A 25,369-nucleotide genomic window follows, 5' to 3' on the forward strand; every position below is an offset into this window, starting at 1 on the left:
TTTTACTAAATGGTTGTTCTTATTCAATTGTTTTATATGTATTTTATTATTTATATGGATGTAACACTAAGTGTAAAGTTCTGTTGGGTTTAGTAACTGAGAGGTTGATTGATGTGATGGTGTGTTTATTAAACACAGTAGGATGAACAGACTTCACGTCACGGTCCCATCCTGTTCAGTGTCTCTCCCATCTGTCTCTGTGGTTTTCAGTCTCTCTTATGCCTTCTTTCCCCACATGCTTCCCTACACATGACCCCGAGTGTTCCTCCCATGTCCCATCTTTAGTCTTTAGTGTTTCTTAACTGTGTTTCCCTCCTTGTTACCTATCCTCAGGTGTTTCCTGTTTCCTGTTCCTGTTTTCCACCGTGTATTTACAGCCTCTTTGTTTAAGTGTTCCTCATCGGTTCTTGTACATGTTACATGTCTGTTAGTTTGTTGTTTTTTCTTTGTTTTCTGTTTTAGCATTTTCCCATGTTTCTCTGTAGTTTAGTTTTGGTTTATTGCTTATTTCTTCTTTTATTAATAAATAAAATAAATATACCTCCTTGTCTCCCCTTTTCTGCACACCCTGACACTTCATCTGATGCAGTTTATTCACACAGTGTCTTTTACAGTATAGAGATAAGCAGAATGGATGGATGGAAATTAAATTAAATTAAATTACTCTCACATAAAGAGATCTCACCAGCTCTATTCTTACCAGTTTCAATCAAGCTTTGTCACCTTTTTTGCAAATAAGCTGTTGTCGGCCACACCCCATGTTTATGCGGAGTGTTCACCTTGTTAGTTTTAGCTTGTGGTAAATGGCAAAACACGAACGGGCAAGTTTATTGTTAACTGCGGAAGAAACACAAAACTAATTATTTGAAAGTTCTTGCATCTCCCTCATTTGCTGACTTGCCACAGACAGTAGGTACAGATCCCTCCGTCAGAAGGAGTCTGCTGGCTAATCCTGCAGTGTACTGCCTCTGTGGTTCACAACCAGAAGACTGAAATGGTGTTTCTTGAACTGATCTAATGGGGGTTCACGGGTGATGGGTGGAGCCAGGGCGGTTCTATGCAGGTTTCCTTATTGCAGGGTGGCCGCGGGTCCTTAAAAAGTCTTAAATGGTATTAAATTTCATTTTTGTCAAATAAGGCCTTAAAAAGTCTTATTTTGTCTTAAATTTTCAACCAAAATGTCTTAAATTAGTGGAGCTAAATTTAGGGGGGAATAATTCAGTCAGCCATGTGTTGAACTTCGGGGGTGGAAATCGGTAGTTAGCCATGCAGTGCCAACCCAGTCTCATTTCCCATGCGTACGAAATGGTACGCAAAACTAAACACCGGCATGAGTACTACACACGCACAGGTCTGCGTACACATGCTACACTGCTATTAAGTATATGTTACAAGCGAGAGAGACAGACTGAAACATAACGTACATGCGCGAGAGAGAGAGAATAGGACACAGCGAGCAAGAGAGACTGAAACATAACGTGCGTGTGCGCGCGAGAGAGAGAGAGAGAGAGCGCGCCTGTAACATAGCAAGTGAGAGATGAATTAAACAGTGATTAAACAACTTCAACTTATGCAGGTGTCCACTCAGGCTCACTCACCTGGTGGAGTGAAAATCATGCTATGTTTCTGTTTCCGGATCTGTCATAAAGCAAGGATGTAACAGATGTAGGGCCCTAGAAGAGAGGCACCCTAGAACAGCTCTGTGATGCGTTTGTGTTCACGGTCCAGTAAACATTTTTATTGTAATTAAATACAAAATGCAAGATATTATTTGTCTGTTTTAATGAGCACAATTTTTAATTAAATTTAATAATATTTCTTTCTTTGAACAAATAAATAATACATATATATTAAATATAATATACAATAAATATATAAATATACAATATATATATATATATATATATATTTAAATATATAATAATAATTATATATATATATATATATATATAAAACGATAATAATATTTTTTTATTATTATCGTTATTATTATTATGTATATTATTCACCCTTATTTGTATAAGGTATTTAAAAATTGTGCTTATTAAAACTTACAAAAATACAAAAATGTTGTATTTAATTACAATAAAAATGTTTACTGGACCGTGAAAACAAACGCATCACAGAGCTGTTCTAGGGTGCCTGATCACAAAATCAAACAAACATCCTTAGAAAGCGTTTCAGAGAAAGAAGTATCAGAACTGAAAGGGGCTGAGCGTGAGCTGGAGTGTGAATCAAAAAAACGTAGGAAAATGGCCTAGTGTTTGTGTGTGTGTGTGCGTGTGAGCGCGTATTGTATTATGCTGTGGTCAGTGTTTGAATTTTGTTTTGTATAAAGTTTTATTGTGTATACTGTACAGTGAGAAAATTTTAATGTTTGTGTCTCGTATTGTCTGTCTTGTGCATTTACATTTGAAGTTTTCAAGCAGCTAGATTAAACGTAAATAATCAATTGTTTTTTATTTTAACGTGTATGATCTTGCAAGTTGGTCTTAATTTTATTTAGGAAAGGGTATTAAAACGTCTTAAAATGTCTTAATTTTCACTTGGTCAAACCTGTAGACACCCTGTTATTGTGACATCACAATAAGGGAGGAGCTCATAGCATTGCAATATAATTTGTTGTCTGAACAAGGAAATTCAAGACTCTTTTAGATTTTAAACCAAAAATCAGTTAATGGAATGCTACTAACGAATGACTATGAGGTTTTGATTTGATTTTTTGAATTATATTTATCATTGTCATCATTATAATGTATTATAAAGCTTGAACTGAATGGAGAAGCATCGCAAGATCATCCAAATCTCAGCAGTTTGATGTCTTTATTAACATTTTCACAACAATAATGATATGCCAAAAGTAATGGGACAGCAGAATGTAAATTGATTATGAAATGTTACCTGTGTGGACAGTCTGAGCACACCTGTATACGTTTTGAAAGCCTGAACCAGTCTAGACCTTGACCCCGATCTCATTACCAAAGTAACTTGGACAGTAGATCTAATGTAAAGCCTTTGATGTAAATGACTGTATTTCTTTGTTCAGTAATCAGAGTTTCCACTGATGGTCTTTATGCTAAGGCCTGGAGAAACACAGGCTCACTGCTATCTTACACCCACCAACAGTCTAATTGGATGGATTGTCAAGCCCGGTACCAGAACAAACCAGGAGAAGCTCCTGAACTCCTGATCTTTGATGGCAACAGGAAACCATCAGGTGCTCCAGCTCGTTTCAGTGGTAGTGGATCTGGATCTGACTTCACTCTGATCATCAGTAACATCCAGCCTGAAGATGCAGCAGATTATCATTGTCATTGTGTTCATCAGATGAATAGCCTGGGTCCATACACACAGTGTTACAGAGCTGTACAAAACCCCCCTCAGTCACACACTGCACTGCTGCAGCTGCACCTACTGCAGGCAGGGGCGCCACAACCCACCTCAGACCCTTCCAGCAGAGTCCTGTGAGTGTGGAACTTTCTGGACTCATTAAACTGTTTATCTTCTACTATTTTTATTATTCATAATGAACACAGAATCTGTGTTTTTCTCTCAGATACAGGAGTGTTTGGTGTTACAGGTTGTGTGATTGTTTTTTTTTTATCTCAGGTGACTACTTTGGTTTTATCACCTTCATAGCCATGAAACCTTGCAGGTGAAATTCTGTGACTCAGCCGAAATGCTCCTACCAAAAAGAGGATTAATGTTTAATGCTGCACAACTGTTTGTACAAAACAAGTGAAACTAATACATTTCTGTGTAGAAGCAAAGCAGAAATAATAAGGCACTCCGCAAACAAGCCCCCCCAAAAAAGAAATTTCTTTTTTTTATTTTTTATTATAGTATTATTGTATCTTGGGTATTTAATTCTTTTTAAAATTGAAATATTATTTATTTAATTGAAATCACTATCCTGAGATTTTGCTTCACACTCCAGATCAGAAGGGGGTGGTAATGCACCTAAAGTTGGTCTGCAACCGCCATTGCAACCCGAAAGAAGAAAAAGAAGAAGATCTCAGTCCACAGTGTTTTATAGAGAAACAGGATCTGATCTGCTGCAGGTAAAGAACTCTACTACACTTTTACTCACTGTTTACTCTCACTTTACTCCTCTCTCACTCTCTCTGATGGAGGAGAAATGCTGAATTTTAAAACGTTTTGTTGAAAGTAGTGTTAGAATTTAATATTTTATTGGATTTAAAACAGATAAACTCATCTGAAATACATAGTAATATTAGTGCATCTTTTGCATTTTTAAACTATATTCTCATGAGTTTTCAGTACTGCTAAATGCATGTAAAATGCATTTATGTGTAAATGTAGCATTAGGTAAAGTCTATCTGGGTTCCTCTGCAGAGCATGTGAAATTGATAATGGACATTTTTTAACAGTATTAGTTTTAGTGAGGATTGTCCATTAGATAGTGAAACACAAATTATGTAATTGGGTTATTAAATATATATCTAAATATATTTGGCAGCCATCAGTATATCTGAATAAACTACCTATGTAAAGCCTATGTGTGGAAAACCGAATTGCAGAATGATTGTCAAGCAATGCCATTTCTTATAAGAGCCCTGGTTTGTCAAACAATATTTATAAGAACATAACTTGAAAATGGACAAATTACACCCCCAAAACTGTTATGTAACCTACATTATGTCTTGAATAGTTACTACACAAAATACATTGTAATTAACATGTTTTTTGCAGATTTGCATTACATAGCAATATACAAGTTATACATATACCTCAGCAGTGCTACTGAAGTCACATACAAGTGAAATAAAAAAAAATGCAGTCAGCCTTCTGTTAAAGGTTAGGTTAATGCACGTCAATTAACACTACTAGCCCTGTACGGCGTATATCTTTCAGATGGCAAACACACAGGCACTTTGTAAAAGGGTAGTAAACTGAGTAAACAAATACCAAGCATAAGAAGTGATGCTTTATTTTGTGTAATTTATTAAAGTAATGGGTAAAAATGAACTTAAACCTGCTGTTAGCGCAAATTAGCTAGCATACTATCGTTAGCAGCAAGCTAGCTACGTTACAGAGAAGAGAACTAAGGTTAGTAGCAAGCTAGCTAACATACTGACCTTACCAGTGAGTTAGCTAAGCCTCGGGAAGAGAAGTAAGGTTAGCAGAGAGCTAGGTAACACACCAACTTTAGCGGCGAGCTAGCTAATGCTACAGAGGAGAGAACTAAGTTTAGCGGCGAGCTAGCTAACATACCTTACCGGCGAGTTAGCTGACATACTGACGTTACCAGTGAGTTAGCTAAGCTACCCAGAAGAGAACTAAGGTTAGGGGAGAGCTAGCTAGCTGACATACAAACATTAGCGGTGAGTTAGCTAACCGGAAGGTCTAAATAAGTCTGGACTGAGACTATAATAAATAATTTTAGGCTGCATTTTACAACTGTGGTTTTGGAACGTTTCAGTTGGAGACCCTCTTTGTGCCACTGGAGCCTTCCACCCTACCAGGAGTACAAACCAAAATCAGCAAGCTTTAATAATTTGTTTTTGTGTTTTTTTATGTTTCAGGCACTACTTTTAAAGATGTACCCAAATCAGATAAGGCACACCTCACTTTAATGTTTTCCCTTCACTCCCTGCACTTTATACATTGCTTTGGGGTAGAGTACGTGGCTGCCACCACTAACACTAAAAATTAAACTCCTTTCCTATGTTAGAGAAAACAGTGAAATAAGACTTAATAAGTAAATAACTAATTGATTGATATAAATGATAAATTATATTTTCAGTAATTCAGCTGAACACCAATGTTATTTTTGCATTTTTTGGCTAAATAATTTAGGTTGCAAATATTTAGTGCATCCCTGTCACGCCTGGCCCTGTTTCCTGTCTGTCCTCGTGCCTGTGTTGTCCCACGTGACCCGTGCCCCTGTGTTCTGCCTGTGATTTTCCATTACCTCATGTCTCATTTGTAGCTCCACCCCTTCCCCAGGTGTTTCCACTCCCAGTGTGTTTCCTGTTATGTTAAAAAGACTTCCTCTGTTACTTGTCCTCTGTCGGTCTTTGCACTGTCCCCCGTTGTCTGTCCCTCTGCGTTTCTCTGTCTTCAGTGTTTTCATAGCCTTAGCCCGAGTCCCTTGTTCTTTGTTTGTAGTATATATTTATCTTCCTGTTTATTCTGTTATTTTCTAGTTCCCTGTGTTTTCCCTAGTTTATTCCCTTGCCCTGTTTTAGTTTATCCCGCCTAGTTTTATAGTCTCCCCGTTTGTTTATCTTTAGTATCTCTTGTTTGTTTCCGTGTTCCCTATTCACCTGCTTAGTGTTTAGTCTTTAGTTATTCCCTGTTTATGTTCATAGCTCTGTTTAGTTTCTGGTTTAGTAGCCTCCCTATTTGTTTTAGTTTTATCTTGCCTCCGTTTCTTGTTTATTTCTTTGTTTCGCTGTTCTTTGTTTATTTGTTTATATTTATTTAATAAATTCGCCCTACCTGTGTTTACGTCCGCCTCCTCGTCTCTCTGCCTGGGTCAACCCCATGACAAAAAGACCGACCGCAATGGATGTAGCAGACTGGCACGCTGCTCGGAAGGCGGACCTGGAGTTTCTCCGCCTCCTCGCCGAGCAAATCCGAGGAGATGAACCGCTCCCAGCGCCTTTCCTCGGGTTGGAGCCCGTCAGCCCAGCTTCAGTGGCGCCCACCGAGACCCACAAGGGGATCCCGTGGACTGGCTCCAGGATGGCGATCCGCCATGCTCCATTCGGGACCCCGGCGTTGGAATCCCCGAGGCCTCAAGGACGCCGCAGGCCTCGGGGTAGACGTTTTAAGGGGTCCCGCCAGCCGGAGGAGAAGCCCGTTTCCGGGGAGGATTTTCTTGGGGGGGCGCTTGGGCTGTGTGCGGTCAGCCTCGATCCTCGCCCCGACGAGGACGGGGGTGGCATGGATGCAGGCTGTGAGGAGTCCTATTCCTGGGACTACTCCGATCTCCTCACACCTGCGTCCAGTGAAGAGGAGTTTGAGGACTGCCCTCCTGCACCAGCCCGCCAGCCGCTCCTTCCTCCCGCGGTAGCTGCCGATCCGCGCTCTGTGTCTTTCGCGGTGGCAGCCGAACCGCAGCCCGTGATTCCCGCGGTGGCAGTGGAATCGCGCTCCGAGACCCCCTGCGCGGCGAGCCAGCCGCGGTCAAAGACTTTCCCCGCGCTCCTCACGCCGGACTCTGCACGAGAGAGTAGGAATCCAGTCCGGGTTTTTACTTCACCCGCAGCTTCGGGCTCCAGTGCTGCAGCGGATCTCTTCATGCCACGCCCCGTGAAGCACGCGTCTGAGGCGCTGCATCCCATGATACAAGCGGCGGCCGCGCCGCTCTCCGAGATTTCAGCGGCGGCCGCGCCGCTCTCCGAGATTTCAGCGGCGGCCGCGCCGCTCTTCGAGACTTTAGCGGCGGCCGCGCCGCTCCCCGAGACTTCAGCGGCGGCCGCGCCGCGCTCACAGACTGCAGCGGCGGCCGCGCCGCTCTCCGAGATTTCAGCGGCGGCCGCGCCGCTCTCCGAGATTTCAGCGGCGGCCGCGCCGCTCTCCGAGATTTCAGCGGCGGCCGCGCCGCTCCCCGAGACTTCAGCGGCGGCCGCGCCGCGCTCACAGACTGCAGCGGCGGCAGCGCCGCTCTCCGAGATTTCAGCGGCGGCCGCGCCGCTCTCCGAGACTTCAGCGGCGGCCGCGCCGCTCTCCCAAGCCCCAGCAGTCCCAGCTGCTCCAGCTCAAGCCCCAGCAGTCCCAGCTGCTCCAGCTCAAGCCCCAGCAGTCCCAGCTGCTCCAGCTCAAGCCCCAGCAGTCCCAGCTGCTCCAGCTCCGGCACCAGCAGTCCCAGCTGCTCCAGCTCAAGCCCCAGCAGTCCCAGCTGCTCCAGCTCAAGCCCCAGCAGTCCCAGCTGCTCCAGCTCAAGCCCCAGCAGTCCCAGCTGCTCCAGCTCAAGCCCCAGCAGTCCCAGCTGCTCCAGCTCCGGCACCAGCAGTCCCAGCTGCTCCAGCTCCGGCACCAGCAGTCCCAGCTGCTCCAGCTCCGGCACCAGCAGTCCCAGCTGCTCCAGCTCCGGCACCAGCAGTCCCAGCTGCTCCAGCTCCAGCACCAGCAGTCCCAGCTGCTCCAGCTCCAGCACCAGCAGTCCCAGCTGCTCCAGCTCCAGCTCAAGCACCTGCAGCTCCCAGAACTATGTTTGGGCCCAGGCCCCGTATTTCCAGGCCTGCTCCTAGGCCTCCTGACTATGCCCCTAGTTATGTGCCCAGGCTGTCCCCACAGACTTTTGCCAGTCCTGGGCACCCACCTGTGTTTTTGGTACCCCTGTCTCTCCCTGTCCTGGTCCCTGTATCTGTGAGTGTTCCAGTTCCTGTCCCCGGTGGTTTCTCTGTTCCTGTCCCTGTTACTGTGTTTGTTTCCGTCCCCGTCAATGTTCTTGTCCCTGTTCCCATGTCCGGTCCCGTCCAGTCTCTGTCTCATGTCCAGTCTCCGTCACCTGTCCGGTTCCCCGTCCAGTCTCCGTCACCTGTCCGGTTCCCCGTCCAGTCTCCGTCACCTGTCCGGTTCCCCGTCCAGTCTCCGTCACCTGTCCAGTTCCCCGTCCAGTCTCCGTCACCTGTCCAGTTCCCCGTCCAGTCTCCGTCACCTGTCCGGTTCCCCGTCCAGTCTCCGTCACCTGTCCGGTTCCCCGTCCAGTCTCCGTCACCTGTCCAGTTCCCCGTCCAGTGTCCGTTCCCTGTCCTGTCTCCCGTCCAGTGTCCGTTCCCTGTCCTGTCTCCATCTCCTGTCCAGTCTCCCGTTCGGTCTCCTGTTTTCCCCGGCCTCTCCCTGCCGCCAGCCCCCGGGGTTTGTTTTTACGCGCCTCGGGAGCTGCGCGTTTAGGGGGAGGTTTCTGTCACGCCTGGCCCTGTTTCCTGTCTGTCCTCGTGCCTGTGTTGTCCCACGTGACCCGTGCCCCTGTGTTCTGCCTGTGATTTTCCATTACCTCATGTCTCATTTGTAGCTCCACCCCTTCCCCAGGTGTTTCCACTCCCAGTGTGTTTCCTGTTATGTTAAAAAGACTTCCTCTGTTACTTGTCCTCTGTCGGTCTTTGCACTGTCCCCCGTTGTCTGTCCCTCTGCGTTTCTCTGTCTTCAGTGTTTTCATAGCCTTAGCCCGAGTCCCTTGTTCTTTGTTTGTAGTATATATTTATCTTCCTGTTTATTCTGTTATTTTCTAGTTCCCTGTGTTTTCCCTAGTTTATTCCCTTGCCCTGTTTTAGTTTATCCCGCCTAGTTTTATAGTCTCCCCGTTTGTTTATCTTTAGTATCTCTTGTTTGTTTCCGTGTTCCCTATTCACCTGCTTAGTGTTTAGTCTTTAGTTATTCCCTGTTTATGTTCTTAGCTCTGTTTAGTTTCTGGTTTAGTAGCCTCCCTATTTGTTTTAGTTTTATCTTGCCTCCGTTTCTTGTTTATTTCTTTGTTTCGCTGTTCTTTGTTTATTTGTTTATATTTATTTAATAAATTCGCCCTACCTGTGTTTACGTCCGCCTCCTCGTCTCTCTGCCTGGGTCAACCCCATGACAATCCCTAACTTTCCCTCTTTTTCTTCTCTAGAATGGAATGACCTCCCAAGTTTTCGGCTTCTTCTAGTGTCTTCATGCCACGAAGAGATATATTGCAAAATGTTCCACTCAGAAGACATACAGTCTGAGAGTGGATTTTCCCAAATCTCCACTATTAAGAAAGACGCTTTTGATTGTTTTTCTTCTCCACAAGAACAAACCTCAAATAATACAGGATATGGAAAATCTCACCACTGCAAAAACTGCTTAAAGAGTTTTATAAAAGAGAGTGCTCTTAAAACTCACAAGTGCATTCACACTGGAGAGAAACTGTATCACTGCTCAGAGTGTGGCAAGAGTTTTAGAGACGGTGGAAACCTGAAAAGACACCAGCGCATTCACACCGGAGAGAAACCGTATCAGTGCCCAGACTGTGGAAAGAGTTTTAATCAACAGAGTGACCTCAAAAGGCACCAGCGCATTCACACTGGTGAAAAACCGTATCACTGCTCAGAGTGCGGGATGAGTTTTAGAAACAGTGCTAACCTCAAAATGCATCAGCACGTTCACACCGGAAATAAACCTGTTTACTGTCCAGAGTGTGGACAGAAGTTCAGTTGTAGTATTAGTCTGAAAAGACACCAGCGCATTCACACTGGTGAAAAAATGCATCACTGCTCAGACTGCGGAAAGAGTTTCAATCGAAAAACTCACCTCCGAATTCACCAGCGCCTTCACACTGGAGAGAAACCGTATCACTGCTCCGAATGTGGGATGAGTTTTAACCAACAGACTCGTCTCCGAATTCACCAGCGCCTTCACACTGGTGAAAAACCGTATCACTGCTTGGAGTGTGGGATGAGTTTTAGAGAAAATGCTAACCTTCAGATACACCAGCGCCTTCATACGGGCGAGAAACCGTATCACTGCTCAGACTGTGGAAAGAGTTTTATTCGCCAGGCTCACCTCCGAATACACCGGCGCATTCACACTGGAGAGAAACCGTATCGTTGTTCGGATTGTGGTGTGAGTTTCAGTCAACAGACACGCCTTCGTATTCACCAGCGTCTTCACACTGGAGAAAAACCGTATCACTGCTCAGAGTGTGGGATGAGTTTCAGAGAGAGCGCTAACCTACAAACACATCTTCGCATTCACACCGGAGAGAAACCGTATCACTGCTCAGAGTGCGGAAAGAGTTTTAGAGAGAGTAGCACTCTCAAATCACATCAGAGGACTCACACTGGAGAGAAACCGTATTATTGCATGGAGTGCGGGATGAGTTTTAGAGAGAGTGGTACCCTCAGAAAACACCAGCGCATTCACACTGGAGAGAAACTGTATCACTGCTCAGAGTGCGGGATGAGTTTTAGAGCAAGCGGTAACCTCAGAAGACACCAGCACATTCACAAACAAGTTCAATCTGCGAAAGATTTGGTTCATGAGGAAGAACAAGCAGAGCTGAGTTTAGATTGACTCTGTTGTCTGATTTAAATTGCTCACAGTACACAGTCTTTGTGAAGTTTGTGAAGTATAGGCAGACTCCCAAGTATGGAGTGAATTTTGTTCCAAAAGTTTTACGCAAAAAAAATTTAATTCACAATCGAAATTTTAAGAATCAAAAGGGAAAAAGTGTGTGTTGCAAATTCATTATTCTTTGCAGTTGGTGAATTTTGCATTTTCTGTGAATATTTGTGGATTTTGCAGCTAAAGACTTTTGCTTTTGGAATTTCTGGTTTGCTTCTGAGATTTGGCACAGTTTTCACAGGTGGGCGGGGCTTAGAAGAAGGCGTTCCCCTTGAATCTCCATTTGTCACCTATTTTGAACACTCGGTAGGGCGTGGTAGGTCTCAGGTGAGGGTTCAGGGTACCCGTCACTCCAAAATCAGGTGACCAATGGAGATTCAAGGGGAATTTCTATTCTTCTGAGCCCCGTCCACCTGTGAAAAATGTGTCAAAACTCTGAAGCAAATGAGAGATTCCAGAAGCAAAAGTCTTTAGCAGCAAAGTCCAAGAAAATCCACTGAAAATCCACAAAAACACAAAAATAAAAGCAAAGACTGGCAAAATACAAACAGAAATATTTTTAAATAGCTGCAAAGAATAATAAAGAAACCAAGTTTATTTAATTTTATGTATTTACTATATATTTTTTCTCTTTTGAATTTGCAAGATACTGTTGGCACAAAATTCACTCCATACCCAATGCCCATTGCACTAGTCTAAAGTCTGACTCTGATCTCGATACACCACCAGCATTCAGTTTACCGTTAGCTATCATAAAGGTTTGTGTGATCTTCTAAATCCCTGATCTTCCACCAAACCAAGCAAGCTTAAATTTAGTTGCTGGCAGCACGGCGTCTCCAGAATCTTTTACATCAGTTAAACACAAAGTCAGTTAAATTTCAAGGATATTAATCTGCCGTGGTAGGAAGCATAAACAATAATAATTTAAGTTTACCTGCTTTGGTGCAAATAAAAATGATCAAACCACTGGCCCTACCACTTACCCCTACCCCTATGTTTTGCAGGAATGTAAAAATAAAATAAAAGCTAATTAACAGAGGAATTAAGGAATGGTCAACAATAATTCTTTTCACCCCTTCACCAGTGTTACACTCAAAAAGAAGGGGAAGGGGTAAGTGGTAGAACCAAGGGGTGAAATGGGATTGGGCCAAACACACTCTCCTTATCTTTTTTGACTGATTCCTCTTTAGTTTTGCATTTTTACTACTGGTTAAATGAGGCAGTACCTGCAGCCCACCCATGTTGCACAGAGTGTCACGTCCTTCTGTGCTGTCACAAGAACATTTCAGTCTTAGGAAATATAGGGACAAAAAAGGACATTAACCCATTTCTTTGTATAAAGAAATATTTTACAGCATGTACTTTTATTTCTTACTTAAATTTCTACTTAAATGTTTTAGAAATTGTGATATTAAACCAGAAATGTAAACATTCTAGAGGATGCCTTTACCTGACTTCTTAACAGCGTGCTGAAGTAAAAATATTGATGGAAAGGTATTGCCTGAAAAAACAATGCATGATTTTTTCAGTTGTTTTCTTAGTATACCATATTTATACTTTTTTATCAGTAAATTAAAATGTATATTAATGTGTATTATAAATGTAATTACTTGTGTATTATATAATGGTTAATTTAGATAACACTAACTAAATATATAAACAAAAAAATAAAGTACACTAAAACTTTCAAGTTTTAATTTCGTTATTGTTGAACAAAGTTTGAAGTAATGTGTTTATACAAGCAAGTTTTTAGATTCTTATGGTGGAAACAAAATAGTGACCGCTACACTAAACTAGCATTTGCCGCTAAATACTGCATTTGGTACCTGTCGCATTAACAGCACCAAACTGCATTTTTCCATGGCTGGTTACTACTGGTTATTATTATTATTATTATTATTATTAATACATTTTTGTTCAATGTAAAGCATCTATTTTTATTTAAAGTTTCCCCAAAATAATCTTGACCTTTTTATGAAATCTAATTCATTTTTTACACATGTTCTTAAACATTTTAACAAACCTCAATTTATTTTACTACTGCAGTAAGACACATGAACTTTTAACTATTTAATAGAACAGTCTGTCCGGATATATATTTATGGTTTCCAACGTATATTTAAAAATCCATTTAAGAAAAGAGACTGACCATGAGACGATCTTCACTAATATCAACACTGTGAAAAGAGGAGAGAAGCCCTGAGATACTGACTTTAGCTAAGCTTAGACTATTAATGTATGCATGTATTTACTATACTGATTTAACATTACAACATAATGCACTAATACATATAGTTTAAGGTACATAGTAATAGATGGTGAAATATATTCTCATCTCATCATCCTAATTTTGTAATATACATGGTATTTTTATGGGAGGAAATTATTTATTTATTTGTTAAATACATTTTAATCTAAAATAATCTGAATAAATAATAATAATGTAAATCAAAGTGGAATATAGTGCTGTGAAAAGTGCTTCAGCTCAGAATGCTTTTACTAGAAGATCTGAGTCCGCAGTGTTTTATAGAGAAACAGGATCTGATCTGCTGCAGGTAAAGAACTCTACTACACTTCTACTCACTGTTTACTCTCACTTTACTCCTCACTCTCTCTCTGATGGAGGAGAAACTCTGTATTAATGAAACGTTTAGTTGTGGAGGGGATCAGAATGTAGTTGTTACAAAATACACGTGATGGCAAAATAACACAGTTTAATAAAATAATGATGTATTTGAACTTAAAGGGGCAGAATTCACCCTAGTCTTGAACTACAGAGATTATTAAATGAAAAACATAGTCTAAAACTTTACAAAATGTATAACTTCTATCCATTTGGCAGATTACTTTTTGTGGAAAAAGCAAAAATGATACATTTACATGAATTAACTAAAAATATATATTTATTTTAAGCAGGAAGCAATATTGGAATATACCTTATACTGTGGTATTAAAATATTTACAGGTATTTCCAAAGGAGGACAGTATTACATAATTATCACATGTCTAATTTATGTTCTGAGTCTCAATAATACAGGCCAAAATAGCTCTTTCATTCATGTTTATTTAACCCTCCTGTGTGTGTGTTTTTTTTTTTTTGTCAGGAACAGTAATGGTGTTCTTGGGTTAATTTGACCTGGTGCATATTTAATTATACAAAAGATGATCTGAAACCATCTGAAAATCCTAACAAGCAGTGTAAATATCTGGTTATTAACTCCATTACTAATTATTCTATCAATATTTAGTGCAATTGTGTTCCTTACCTCTAACAGGTAGTGGTTTAATTAGGATAATTCACTCATGTATTTTTTTATGGAAACTTTTTTTATGTTCACTCTTTTATTATTTTTGAAAGACCAACATATAAAACAATGGTTTTACATAACATTAAAACGTAACATTGCAATTTAGTTTTAGTTTTTGAAGGGGGTGGTTGATTGCAAATATGTGAGATGAACCATTTTCATATTATATATTGATTAAACTAATTAAGGCAAGCAGAAGAAGTTTCATAGTGAAAATTTACTTTTAACTATTTTTCGTAGATCATCAAACTTTAAAATGGGTCAATTTGACCTGTAACATAAGATTCAGTTAAGATTTATTTAAGGTTTGGCTCTCTGAAAACAGGTGGGAAAAAACACAGGTTGTACCCTTGGTTGTAAATTTAGGCAAAGAAAACCAAGCAAGATGTGCCTTAAAACCCTATAGAGAACATTCACTCCACTGTGTGCAGGTTTGGAGCTTTATTTTTTAAAAGTGGTGATTTGAGCCTCGTTTAGCCGGCTAGTCTGTAAACAAACTGATGTTTGTATTAAGATATCATTTTTAGATGATGGAATCGTAGCCTTGTAAACACAGGAATTGCGTCATTTACCAAATTTAAGCAATTTAAGTAACCATATAACCGTATAATGTCTTGACCATGGTATCACTGTATAAAAAAAGGTTGACACCTCCAAACCCCTTATATGAGCGTTTTGCGTCAATGTTGACAAAAACGTTTATATTTAGGCCTGTCACAATAGGATTTTTTTTTTGTGGACGATATATTGTCCTAGAAATTATTGCGATACGCGATATTTTTGTAATTTTAAAACTATTAAATGCCACTGATATAATTATAACAAAATAGCATAAAAAAGCAAATAATTTTAATAAAAATAAAAACAGCATAATTTTAATAAAACATTTTTTTTAATTAGTTGGGGAATGATATACTTATTTTTTCACCTACTTTAGTCCACTCTGTGTGTATGAAGTCACAGTTATAGAAGCATGAATGGCTAAAATACTATTCACTGTTATATGGGTAAACAAACTAGTGGTGGGCAATTTTCACGATTAAATGAAATTAATTTGAATACCATTTTCAAAATGGAGTAATCGCAATTTTACATACAGACATTTCATCTTTTTAATCTAAAATATCCAAAAATGCTCCTCATTTCTGAAGTGTTTCTCCGTCTTACCCAACCTGCACATATTTTCATTCCGCTCAGTCCACTTTCGACACAAACAGCCGGTGGGATAAAGCAGATATTTAGCTAAAAAATAAATCCTACCGCTTATAAGCTTATAAAAACAGCATCATCACTCTAGAATCAAAAATCAGATTTTTTGTGAAAAACAAAAAAAATATATATATATTTTAGGCCATAATTGCCCAGTACTAAAACAAACATACAAATGAGCACAATGATCAATTATTGTACGATAAATAGATATTGCAATTACTGTGACAGGTCTATTTATGTTTGTTCATTTTATATTGAGTTACATTTCTTTCTTTTCCAGAATGAGAAGAAGTCGTGCAAGTCAATTCTGCTGTTTCTAAGGTCCGTTTCTACTTATTTAAATTAAAAGTTCCTTAAACAATCACCTCAGGATACACCAGAAAGTGGGATGTCTCAACATGTCATTAGAAGAGATCAAATGTGAGATTGGATATCATGCAATGATGTCACCAGAAGAAATAAAATGTGAAGATGGATTTCATGCAGAGATGTCACCAGAAGAGATCAAATATGAGAATGGATATGCCACAAGGTTTCAATCCCAAGAGATAAAACATGAGAATGAATTTTCCAAAAGCTCCTCTACTAATAAAACCGCTATTAATTCTGATTCCTCTCCAAAAGAACAAACTTCTAGCAACATAGAAGAAGAGATACTCCACCATTGCTCAGAGTCTGGGAAGAGTTTTAGTAAACAAATTAACCTCCAAATGCACCAGTTCATTTACACTGATGAAAAACCGTATCAATGCTCACAGTGTGGAAAGAGTTTCAATCGACAGAATAATCTACGAAATCACCAACGCATTCACACTGGAGAGAAACCGTATCACTGCTCAGAGTGTGGGGTGAGTTTTAACAGAAGTAGTTCCCTCAAAAGACACCAGAGCGTTCACACTGGAGAGAAACCTTATGAATGCTCAGAGAGTGGGAAGAGTTTTAATAACCTCTTTAACCACCAGCCTATTCACACTGTGGAGAAACCGTATCACTGCTCAGATTGTGGAAAGAGTTTTAGAGAAAGTAGGAGCCTCCAAACACATCAGCGCATTCACACTGGAGAAGAACCCTTTCACTGCTCAGAGTGTGGGATGAGTTTTAGAGAAAGAAGAAACCTACGAACACACCAGAGCGTTCACACTGGAGTGAAACCTCATCACTGCTCAGAGTGCGGAAAGAGTTTTAATAAACTGAGTAACCTCCGTACCCACAAGCTAATTCACACTGGGGAGAAACCGTATCAGTGCTCAGAGTGCGGAACGAGATTTAGAGAATGTAGGAGCCTTCAAATCCACCAACGCATTCACACTGGAGAAAAACCCTATCAATGCTCAGATTGTGGGATGAGTTTTAGAGAAGGTAGCATCCTTCGAACTCACCAGCGCGTTCACACCGGAGAGAAACCGTATCAGACTGTGGAAAGAGTTTTAAAGAGAGAGGCAAGCTCAGAAGATACCAGCTCGTTCACACTGGAGAGAAACCGTATTACTGCTCAGAATGTGGAAGGGGTTTTAGAGAAAGTAGGAACCTCCAAACACACTAACTTGTTCACACTAGTGAGAAACCCTACCTGTGCTCAGAGTGTGGAATGAGTTTTAAAGAAAGGTGCAAGCTCAAAACTCACCAGCGCATTCACACTGGAGAGAAACCATATCAGTGTTCAGAATGTGGAAAGAGTTTTAATACAAAGGGTAACCTCCGAACTCACCAGCTCGTTCACACTGGAGAGAAACCCTATCAGTGTTCAGACTGTGGATAGAGTTTTAATGCACTCAGTAACCTCCGAACTCACCAGCACATTCACACTAGAGAGAAACAGTATCACTGTTTGCACAATCAAGTTAAAAGACACAAATGCACTAAGAGTGAGGATAAAACTTGAATTACGGGACGTAACACTGCAAACGTATGAACTTAAGCCTTGGATGCACTACAGGAAATGGAAGCAGATTATAAACATACTGGACATCCTACGTTACACGACTGCTTTTTGTCTAAAAACTAAAATTCAGCACACAATATACAACAGGACACGATGCACTACACCACCAGACTCCTGACCACATGCGCCACCATGCACGCCACTTGCAGTATTTAGGAGTCTGAAGGAAAGTACTGTTGGAGAAGGTTTTATCTGGAAAAACAATTTGTTTCACTTACTTTTTGCATTTATTTATTTTTGTATTTGATGGATTATGCTTTGTTATTCTTCTGAAAATGTTAGATATATGTAGATATTAAATAATAGGGGTGTGACGAGATCTTGTGGCACGGACGATATTTCTCGTTAGGCTTAAACCTGTCTCGCGGGGCAAAAAACAGGTAAGTGTGGACTTTTTAAGAGGGATCTGGCAACCCAGTAGTGATAGCAGTGAGTGTGGTGGCTGAGCAGTGAGAGCAGCTCTCAGCAGAAGAGGAAAATTCAGGTATTTGTATAGAAGATGCTTCTGCTACTTTTAAGTTGTATGTCTGGCTGCATTTTGGCTCCAGTGGAAACAATAAACGGTAACAGAGTGACCAACAAGACACAAACCATATATAAATACTGTAAGTAAATCCTACACGTGACTGTTTCATAGACAGCTGTACTAATCACTTAACTCTGTACTGTATTTAAAAACATGTTCTGTCTCTGTTTCACTTCAACCATAGAGATTTGGGGAGAAAAAAAACACAAACCATAGTCTTAATATGACTGGTTGTGGTTTGCACTTATTGTTTGCACTATATAAGACCTAAAAAAGTTTTTTTTTTTTTTTTCTTATTTCTTTTTCTTAAAGAATCAATGTGTGAGAGAAACCAGTCTGTTACGTTTGTGTTATATGATTTTGTCAAATAAAACTCTAGTTTTCAAGCCATTTTTCATTTATGAAGTTTTCTTTAAAAAAAAAATTAAATCTTGTCTCGTTCTCGTGATATTAGTGTCTCGTCACACCCCTATTAAATAATAATTTAAATATTGCCTTAACAACAAACAAATAAAAGAATGTTAACCATTTAAAATTGATATGTTTTAAGCTTCGTTGTTGTTGAATGAAGGTTGGTAGAACTTTAGCATTTTCAAGTTCACTTGGACATTTATCTCAGCGGTACTATTGTAATAATAGCTACTTGAGCACTTTGGGTTTTTTTTTTCTTATTATTTTAAGGTTTCTTTAGTATTATTCTGCACTATATGTTAGTGCAACACATACGCTATAAAAACAAATACACTAGAATATTTCATTACTAAAGTAGGTTTTATTGTATTGGTAGAAACAGATACATTATTAATAATTAGGCTAATTAGGCTTTGCAACTGGCAGCTGTATGCTTTAAACAGGATTTCTGGTAATGCTTATCATGGCACCTGTTTACAGGTCAAATTTGAACATTCAATAAAAAGAACCAATCCAGTTTGCTGGTTGTGCCGAGAGTGGAGTTAGTTAGAGAGATAATTCACTACAACAGGTAAAGCATCCCCTTCTATCCAGATGTGAAGGTAGCTGTAACAAGCAGATTTTTTTCTTGAATTAAGTCAAACACTACAAAATGTTCAAGCAGTAATCTTTCAGTAGCTTTAGCTGGCTTGTGCTTCAAATACAACCAGTCGTGGTTCGGCCAAATAGACAGAGATTCTGTGTTCAGCTTAATGAATAATGATAAGCTTTCATTGCTTATTATATGCTATGACTTTTAAAACATATTTTCATACCATTTTAGTGGTAGCTAGAACACTGCAATCACTGTTATGTTTTAGTTTGAAAATGAATGGAATTGATCTGATCCAGATAAGCCGCGGGCAATATTCTCTGGCATTAAAGAGCAATATTTTGCAATATTATCCTTAAATCAAGTAATTAAGTACTAACACTGTAAAACTGAAATCAATTTAGATTTTGTATATATGTACACAGAATAAATATTGCCTTAGACATATTGGACAGTGGAATTAAGATATATTCAGTAAAATATTTTAAGTTTATTGAACTTAACTGAGTCAAAGCTACATGATTACCTGAATCAGTTAAGTTTGTTCCACTTTACACGACAATAGTTTAATTAACTCAACTGTTTTTTAAGTATTGTGGGCTTAAGGAAATTAGTTTATGAAAAAAAGGAGCCTATGGGAAAGCTTTATGAACCAACACTATAAAAAGAGTTTTGACACATGTAGTATAACTAAAAGTTGGTTTAAATCACATTTTTTCATTGGCTTAACAAGCATTTCTATTTTTTTTAAGTTCTCTGAGTTTATTTTATTAAGTTGTTCTGGCTGGTAAGTTCACTCAACTTTATAAAATTACTTCTTCTGACTAAAACACTAAAAATCACTTTTTAGAGTGTGGATTCACTTATCTCTACATTGGGAATTGTTTATACTTACTTTAATAGTGTCTCTTTCTTATGGTAAAACATCAAGATGGACTGTGTTTAGTATGTCCACATCCAGAGACAGTGCAGCATGTTCTCGTGGACTGTTTTAAATTTGATAACGAAAAACAAGAGCTCTCTTTAGAGTTTAAGAAACAGTTTTTTTAATATCTAAAAGATATTGAACGTATAACAGGCTTTTGATATTTTTGTCCCAGAATTAAGTCAAAATGTGTCAAAAACTTAAAAATAACCATTCCGTTAAATTCCTTGGCCCAGAATTGTATGGAAAAGTGTGCTCATTTGTCTGTATAGGGCTTTAACTGAAGGAGCTATGCCAATTTCTTCCTATTTTTTTCAAGTTCGGAATTGGTATAGATGTAGTAAAAGGTTAAAAATAAGCACCACAGGACATTTTTTGTCCTGTTACCTGTCAGTATCTTAAAAGAGACACTTTAAAGATTAAGAAAAATCTCAAGATGTTTTTATTTAATGCACAGAATGTTAGTATAATGTGAAAACATACATGCAAACTTAACATTTTCTGCTAATTTTTGATATTTTTCTCCTAGAATTAAGTCAAATGTGTCAAAAACTTAAAAATAACTATTCTATTAAATTCCTTCGTCCAAAATTGTATGGAAAAGTGTGCTCATTTGTCTGTATGTGTTTTAACTGAAGGAGCTAAGCCAATTTCTTCATATTTTTTCAGGTTCGGAATTGGAATAGATGTAGTAAAAGGTTAAAAATAAGCCCCACAGGACATTTTTTGTCTTGTTACTTGTCATAATCTTAAAGTAGACTCTTTAAAGGTCAAGAAAAATCCAAAGATGTTTTTATATATAATGCACAGAATTTTAGTATAATGTAAAAACATTAACATTAAAATTAACATTTTCTGCTATTTTTTTTTTCATATTTTTGTCCCAGAATTGAGTCAAAATGTGTAAAATACGTAAAAATCTTAGATTGTATGGAAAAGTGTGTTCATTTGTCTCTATAGGTTGTTAACTCAAGGAGATATGGCATTTTCTTCATATTTTTTTTCCGGTTCTGAATTAGCATAGATGCATTAAAGGGTTAAAAATAAATGTCATGGGACATTGTTTAATCCTGTTACCTGTCAGAATCTTAAAAATAGACACTTCAAAGATTAAGAAAAAACAGGTGGTGAAAAAAATACACTATGTGCTCGTGGCCCGTTTCCATCTGGACTATTTTTAAAGAGAATTTAGAATTTAGGAGAAATGATCCTGAAGGGGGCAGCATTGCAACACTTTGGCCATAAAACTCTACAGAAGAAGAAGATCCTCAGTGTTTTACAGAGAAACAGGATCTGATCTGCTGCAGGTAAAGAACTCTACTACACTTTTACTCACTGTTTACTCTCACTTTACTCCTCTCTCTCTCTCTGATGGAGGAGAAATGCGGTAGATTTAAACAGTAAGGTGTGAAATATTCCAAATATAAGATCTGAGGAGGATGGTGTTGTTAGCACTTAGCACTTACTTAGCATTTACTGATTGTGGTAAAAAACGTAGGCAGTGATTTTTCACTGAACTTCACGAGATAACATGAAACAAACAACACCAGTAGAGTTCCAGTACAAACCTCTCAACCCCCAGTAAACATGCACGCGGCTTAGGTAAGCAGGACAACAAGACATGAAGATAGAGCTAATTATATACAGGTATCAGCATACACTGTATTTACAAATAAATCAATCAATCAATTACTGCATCTAAAATAAATTAAACCATGTCTCATAGTTTGTTTTTTGATAATTGTTGATGATTATATTTTGAGATTATTTGTCAGTTTTTGAGATACTGTCTCATTGTTTTACAGTAATGTCTCGTTTGATTGAGATGTTTAATTTATTTAAGATGTTGTCTTATTGTTTCTTTTGAGATAATTCGTCATTATTTTCAGATGTTGTCTCATTGATTTGAATTGATTTGAAAAGCTGTCTTGTTGTTTTGAGATGCTATCATTGTTCTGAGATGATGTCTCAGTGTTTTAATATGCTGTCTCGTTGTTTCTTTTGAGAAAATGTCTCATTGTTTGATTTGTGATGATGTCTCATTGTTTTTCAAAGGTTTGTTCTAAGATGCTGTCTCATTCTTAGTTTTGAGATTATTTGTCATACTTTTTGAGATGCTTTCTCTTTGTTTTTCAATTATGACTCGTTCTTTGTTTTGAAATGCTCATTGTTGTGAGATGGTTTCTCATGCTAAGTTTTGAGATAATTTGTCATAGTTTTTGAGATGCTGTCTCTTAGTTTTGATATTAGATGGTTTCTTGGTGTTTCAAGATGCTGTTTCTTCATTTTGAGATGCTGTCTCATTGTTTCTTTTAAGATAATGTCTCATTGTTTTGAGATGCTATCTCATTGTTGTGTGACGCTGTATCATTATTTGATTTGAGATGTCCTCTAACTTTTGTCTGTTTCTTAAAGTTGTAACGATTTTACATTAATAATGTAACATAAAATAAAAAGAGAACTAAAAAGGTAACTGCTGTATTGAGATACTTCTTGTCTTGCCAATACATAAACTTCAGCTGACATAATATATCATCTCTGGTTTAGGCAGGATAACAGGTCTCCACTTTTTGGAACCTTTGTTTAAATTAAGAAGCACTCGATATTATGATATTTTATGATATTTCATAAAGTTCCAGAAATTAGCAACAATATAAGTGTTGATTTATTTTAAGACTGTGTTGTTGGAATTTTTTTGGTGCATCACTTAATGTATTTTTCATTTCTTCTTTTACAGATTTGCAATAGTGCTCCTAGTGTTCACAAAGCAATGAAAAATGAATGGCGAACACCCAAACGAACGTCACCAAGAAGAACATCTTGCAATGCTTTCATCAGAAGAGATGCAGTGCGAGAGTGTGGTTTCTGAAAGCTCCGGTTCCCAGCGAACACCCTCTTTACCTCTCAACAGTAATAATGTACCTGGTGGACAAAAGCAAAACCGTATGGGGAAAATGAAAATCCATCTCTGCCCAGATTGTGGAAAGACTTTCACGTCCCCGAGTCTTCTCCAGAGACACCAGCGTGTTCACACCGGAGAGAAACCGTATCAGTGCTCGGACTGCGAGATGTGTTTTAATCGAATGGGAACTCTTAAAAAACACCAGCTGCTTCACACTGGAGAGAAACCGTATCGGTGTTTAGACTGCGGGAAGAGTTTTCGACAGAGTGGTGCCCTCAAAACGCACCAACGCGTTCACACTGGAGAGAAACCGTATCAGTGCTTAGATTGTGGGAAGAGCTTTAGAAAGTGCGATACTTTATCAGCACACCAGCGAATTCATACCGGAGAGAAACCGTTTCAATGCCAAGAGTGTGAAATGAGTTTTAATCGGCATAGTACTCTCAAAAGACACCAGCTCATTCACACTGGAGAGAAACCGTTTTATTGTTCAGACTGCGGCAAACGCTTCAGAGAAAACGGCGCCCTAAAAACTCACCAGCTCATTCACTCTGGAGAGAAACCCTTTCAGTGTTTGGTATGCGGTAAGAGTTTTCGAGAAAGTGGTGCCCTGAAAACGCACCAACGCAGTCACACTGGAGAGAAACCGTATCAGTGCTTAGTGTGCGGAAAGAGTTTTACCGCACCGAGTCTTCTCCAGAGACATCTACGCGTTCACACTGGAGAGAAACCGTTTCAATGCCCAGATTGTGGCAAGAGTTTCAACCAACAGGGTCACCTCCAGCTCCACCAGCACGTTCACACTGGAGATAAACCGTATCACTGCTCAGAGTGTTGGAAGGGTTTCGTTCGGCAGAACGATCTCCAACTCCACCTCCGCGTTCACACCGGAGAAAGACCACATCACTGCTCCGAATGCGGGAAGAGTTTTATTCGACGGACTGACCTCCAACTCCACCAGCGCGTTCACACCGGAGAGAAACCGTATCACTGCTCCGAGTGTGGGAAGAGTTTTACTGCACCAAGTATTTTCCAGAGACACTTACGCATTCACACAGGAGATAAACCACATCACTGTTCAGAGTGTGGGAACAGCTTCCGACTGTCCAAACTGAAGACGCACAAATGCGTAAAGAAAGAGGCAAAACCTTAAAATCATAAAGGATTCTGATTTCTATGGTTATAAGCAAAAAAAGTCAGCCAAACTTAAAGGTCACACTCTAATATTTAACATACAATATAAAATAATAATATTTTCTAGTAAATAAATCAATGAATGAAGCTACACTTATATAGCACCTTTTTAGAGACCCAAGGACGCTTTAAAATGTATACTATTTGCACACAACCATTTATACTCAGCCCTCATCCACACAACCGGTGAGAAGCGGCAGCCAATAGCGCACAGCGTACTCTCAACCGGAAACAACCACCGTCCACCTGGAGCACTGCATTCAGCACTTACCCAGCATTTAGCATTTACCCAGGACAGAGGGCCAATCAATACCTGGGCAAACAGGCATACATACATACTTACATACATATCACACACTTTACACATACACGCAGATCAATTTGGAGTATTCAGACACGAGAAGAACATGGAAACTCCTCCACCCAGTTAGGGACTTGAACCCAACAACCCAGTGCTAGTAGGCGAACGGGCGGCTAACCACTTAGCCACTGTGCCGCCATATTGTAATGCAATGCTGTGGTATTAAATGATTCTTAATGTTAAAGTGTCTGCAGTAACATCTGCTTTTGTACCAATACTAAGGGCTGTTAATGGGGGAGGGTTAACAAAGCAGGGGTCCAGAGTTTTGGTTTTGGTGGGGGGCAGGGATAGCAGATAAGAGGCATGGGGGGGTAGCGGGGGGGAGGGGGTTTGGAGAGTCATGTCTGTCATCTGCTGGTGTTGATCCACTGTGTTTTATTATCAAGTCTAAAGTCAGTGCAGTTTAGTTTTCCCACAAAATCTTACAGCACTTCATATCTTACAGCTTCCCTCTGCTACTGACAACTTTTATAGAGATGAGGATTTCATTTTCCAGCAGGACTTTGCAAACTGCCCACACTGCGTACCAAAAGTACCAGTTGGTCTTATATAATATTCTAATTTTCTGATATAATGATTTTTAGGTTTTAATTGGCTGTAAGCTTCATAATCATCAACAATAAAATAAACTCGTAAAATAGATCACTTTGTGTTTAATACAACTACGTAATTTATGAGTTTCACATTTGGAAATGAATTGCAGAAATAATGCAACTTTTCAATGATATTTAGATGATATTGATTTTCTTGAGATGCACTAGTATACTGTATATGTGCATAAATATGCATATATAACATTTGTAAATGTAAAAATGTAAGTAATATTTTTTATGTGTGGTGTGTTACAAAAGATCAGTACTTGGGCAAATGGGCTTGATTAAAATGGACATCTCACATTGGCCTATATTTCGTTGCAGTGTTACCACTAAAAACTGTTA

The 25,369-nt window shown here is 39.3% G+C and overlaps 3 protein-coding genes across 5 annotated transcripts; all 3 read left to right on the plus strand.

Moving 5' to 3' along the window:
- The first annotated feature begins 4,023 nt into the window (after positions 1 to 4,023).
- Positions 4,024 to 24,703, plus strand: LOC111188257 (zinc finger protein OZF-like). Of its 3 annotated transcripts, none has more exons than XM_049472865.1 (2): positions 4,024 to 4,061; positions 22,712 to 24,703. In XM_049472865.1, the coding sequence occupies exon 2, from the start codon at positions 22,752 to 22,754 to the stop codon at positions 24,027 to 24,029; it is 1,278 nt and encodes a 425-aa protein (XP_049328822.1). In that variant the 5' UTR covers positions 4,024 to 4,061; positions 22,712 to 22,751; the 3' UTR covers positions 24,030 to 24,703. The 3 variants fall into 3 exon arrangements, with proteins under 3 accessions (XP_049328822.1, XP_049328820.1, XP_049328821.1); XM_049472863.1 differs by lacking the exon at positions 4,024 to 4,061 and adding an exon at positions 13,566 to 13,613; XM_049472864.1 differs by lacking the exon at positions 4,024 to 4,061 and adding an exon at positions 21,224 to 21,281.
- Positions 9,596 to 11,503, plus strand: LOC103032208 (zinc finger protein 501-like). Its single transcript, XM_049472855.1, has one exon. The coding sequence runs from the start codon at positions 9,652 to 9,654 to the stop codon at positions 11,005 to 11,007; it is 1,356 nt and encodes a 451-aa protein (XP_049328812.1). The 5' UTR covers positions 9,596 to 9,651; the 3' UTR covers positions 11,008 to 11,503.
- LOC125780451 (zinc finger protein 501-like) lies at positions 15,263 to 18,509 on the plus strand. The gene has a single exon (XM_049472868.1). The coding sequence runs from the start codon at positions 15,977 to 15,979 to the stop codon at positions 17,168 to 17,170; it is 1,194 nt and encodes a 397-aa protein (XP_049328825.1). The 5' UTR covers positions 15,263 to 15,976; the 3' UTR covers positions 17,171 to 18,509.
- Positions 24,704 to 25,369: the final 666 nt, after the last annotated feature.

Source organism: Astyanax mexicanus, unplaced genomic scaffold (assembly GCF_023375975.1).
Source record: "Astyanax mexicanus isolate ESR-SI-001 unplaced genomic scaffold, AstMex3_surface scaffold_31, whole genome shotgun sequence".
In the NCBI taxonomy this organism is placed as follows: domain Eukaryota; kingdom Metazoa; phylum Chordata; class Actinopteri; order Characiformes; family Acestrorhamphidae; genus Astyanax; species Astyanax mexicanus.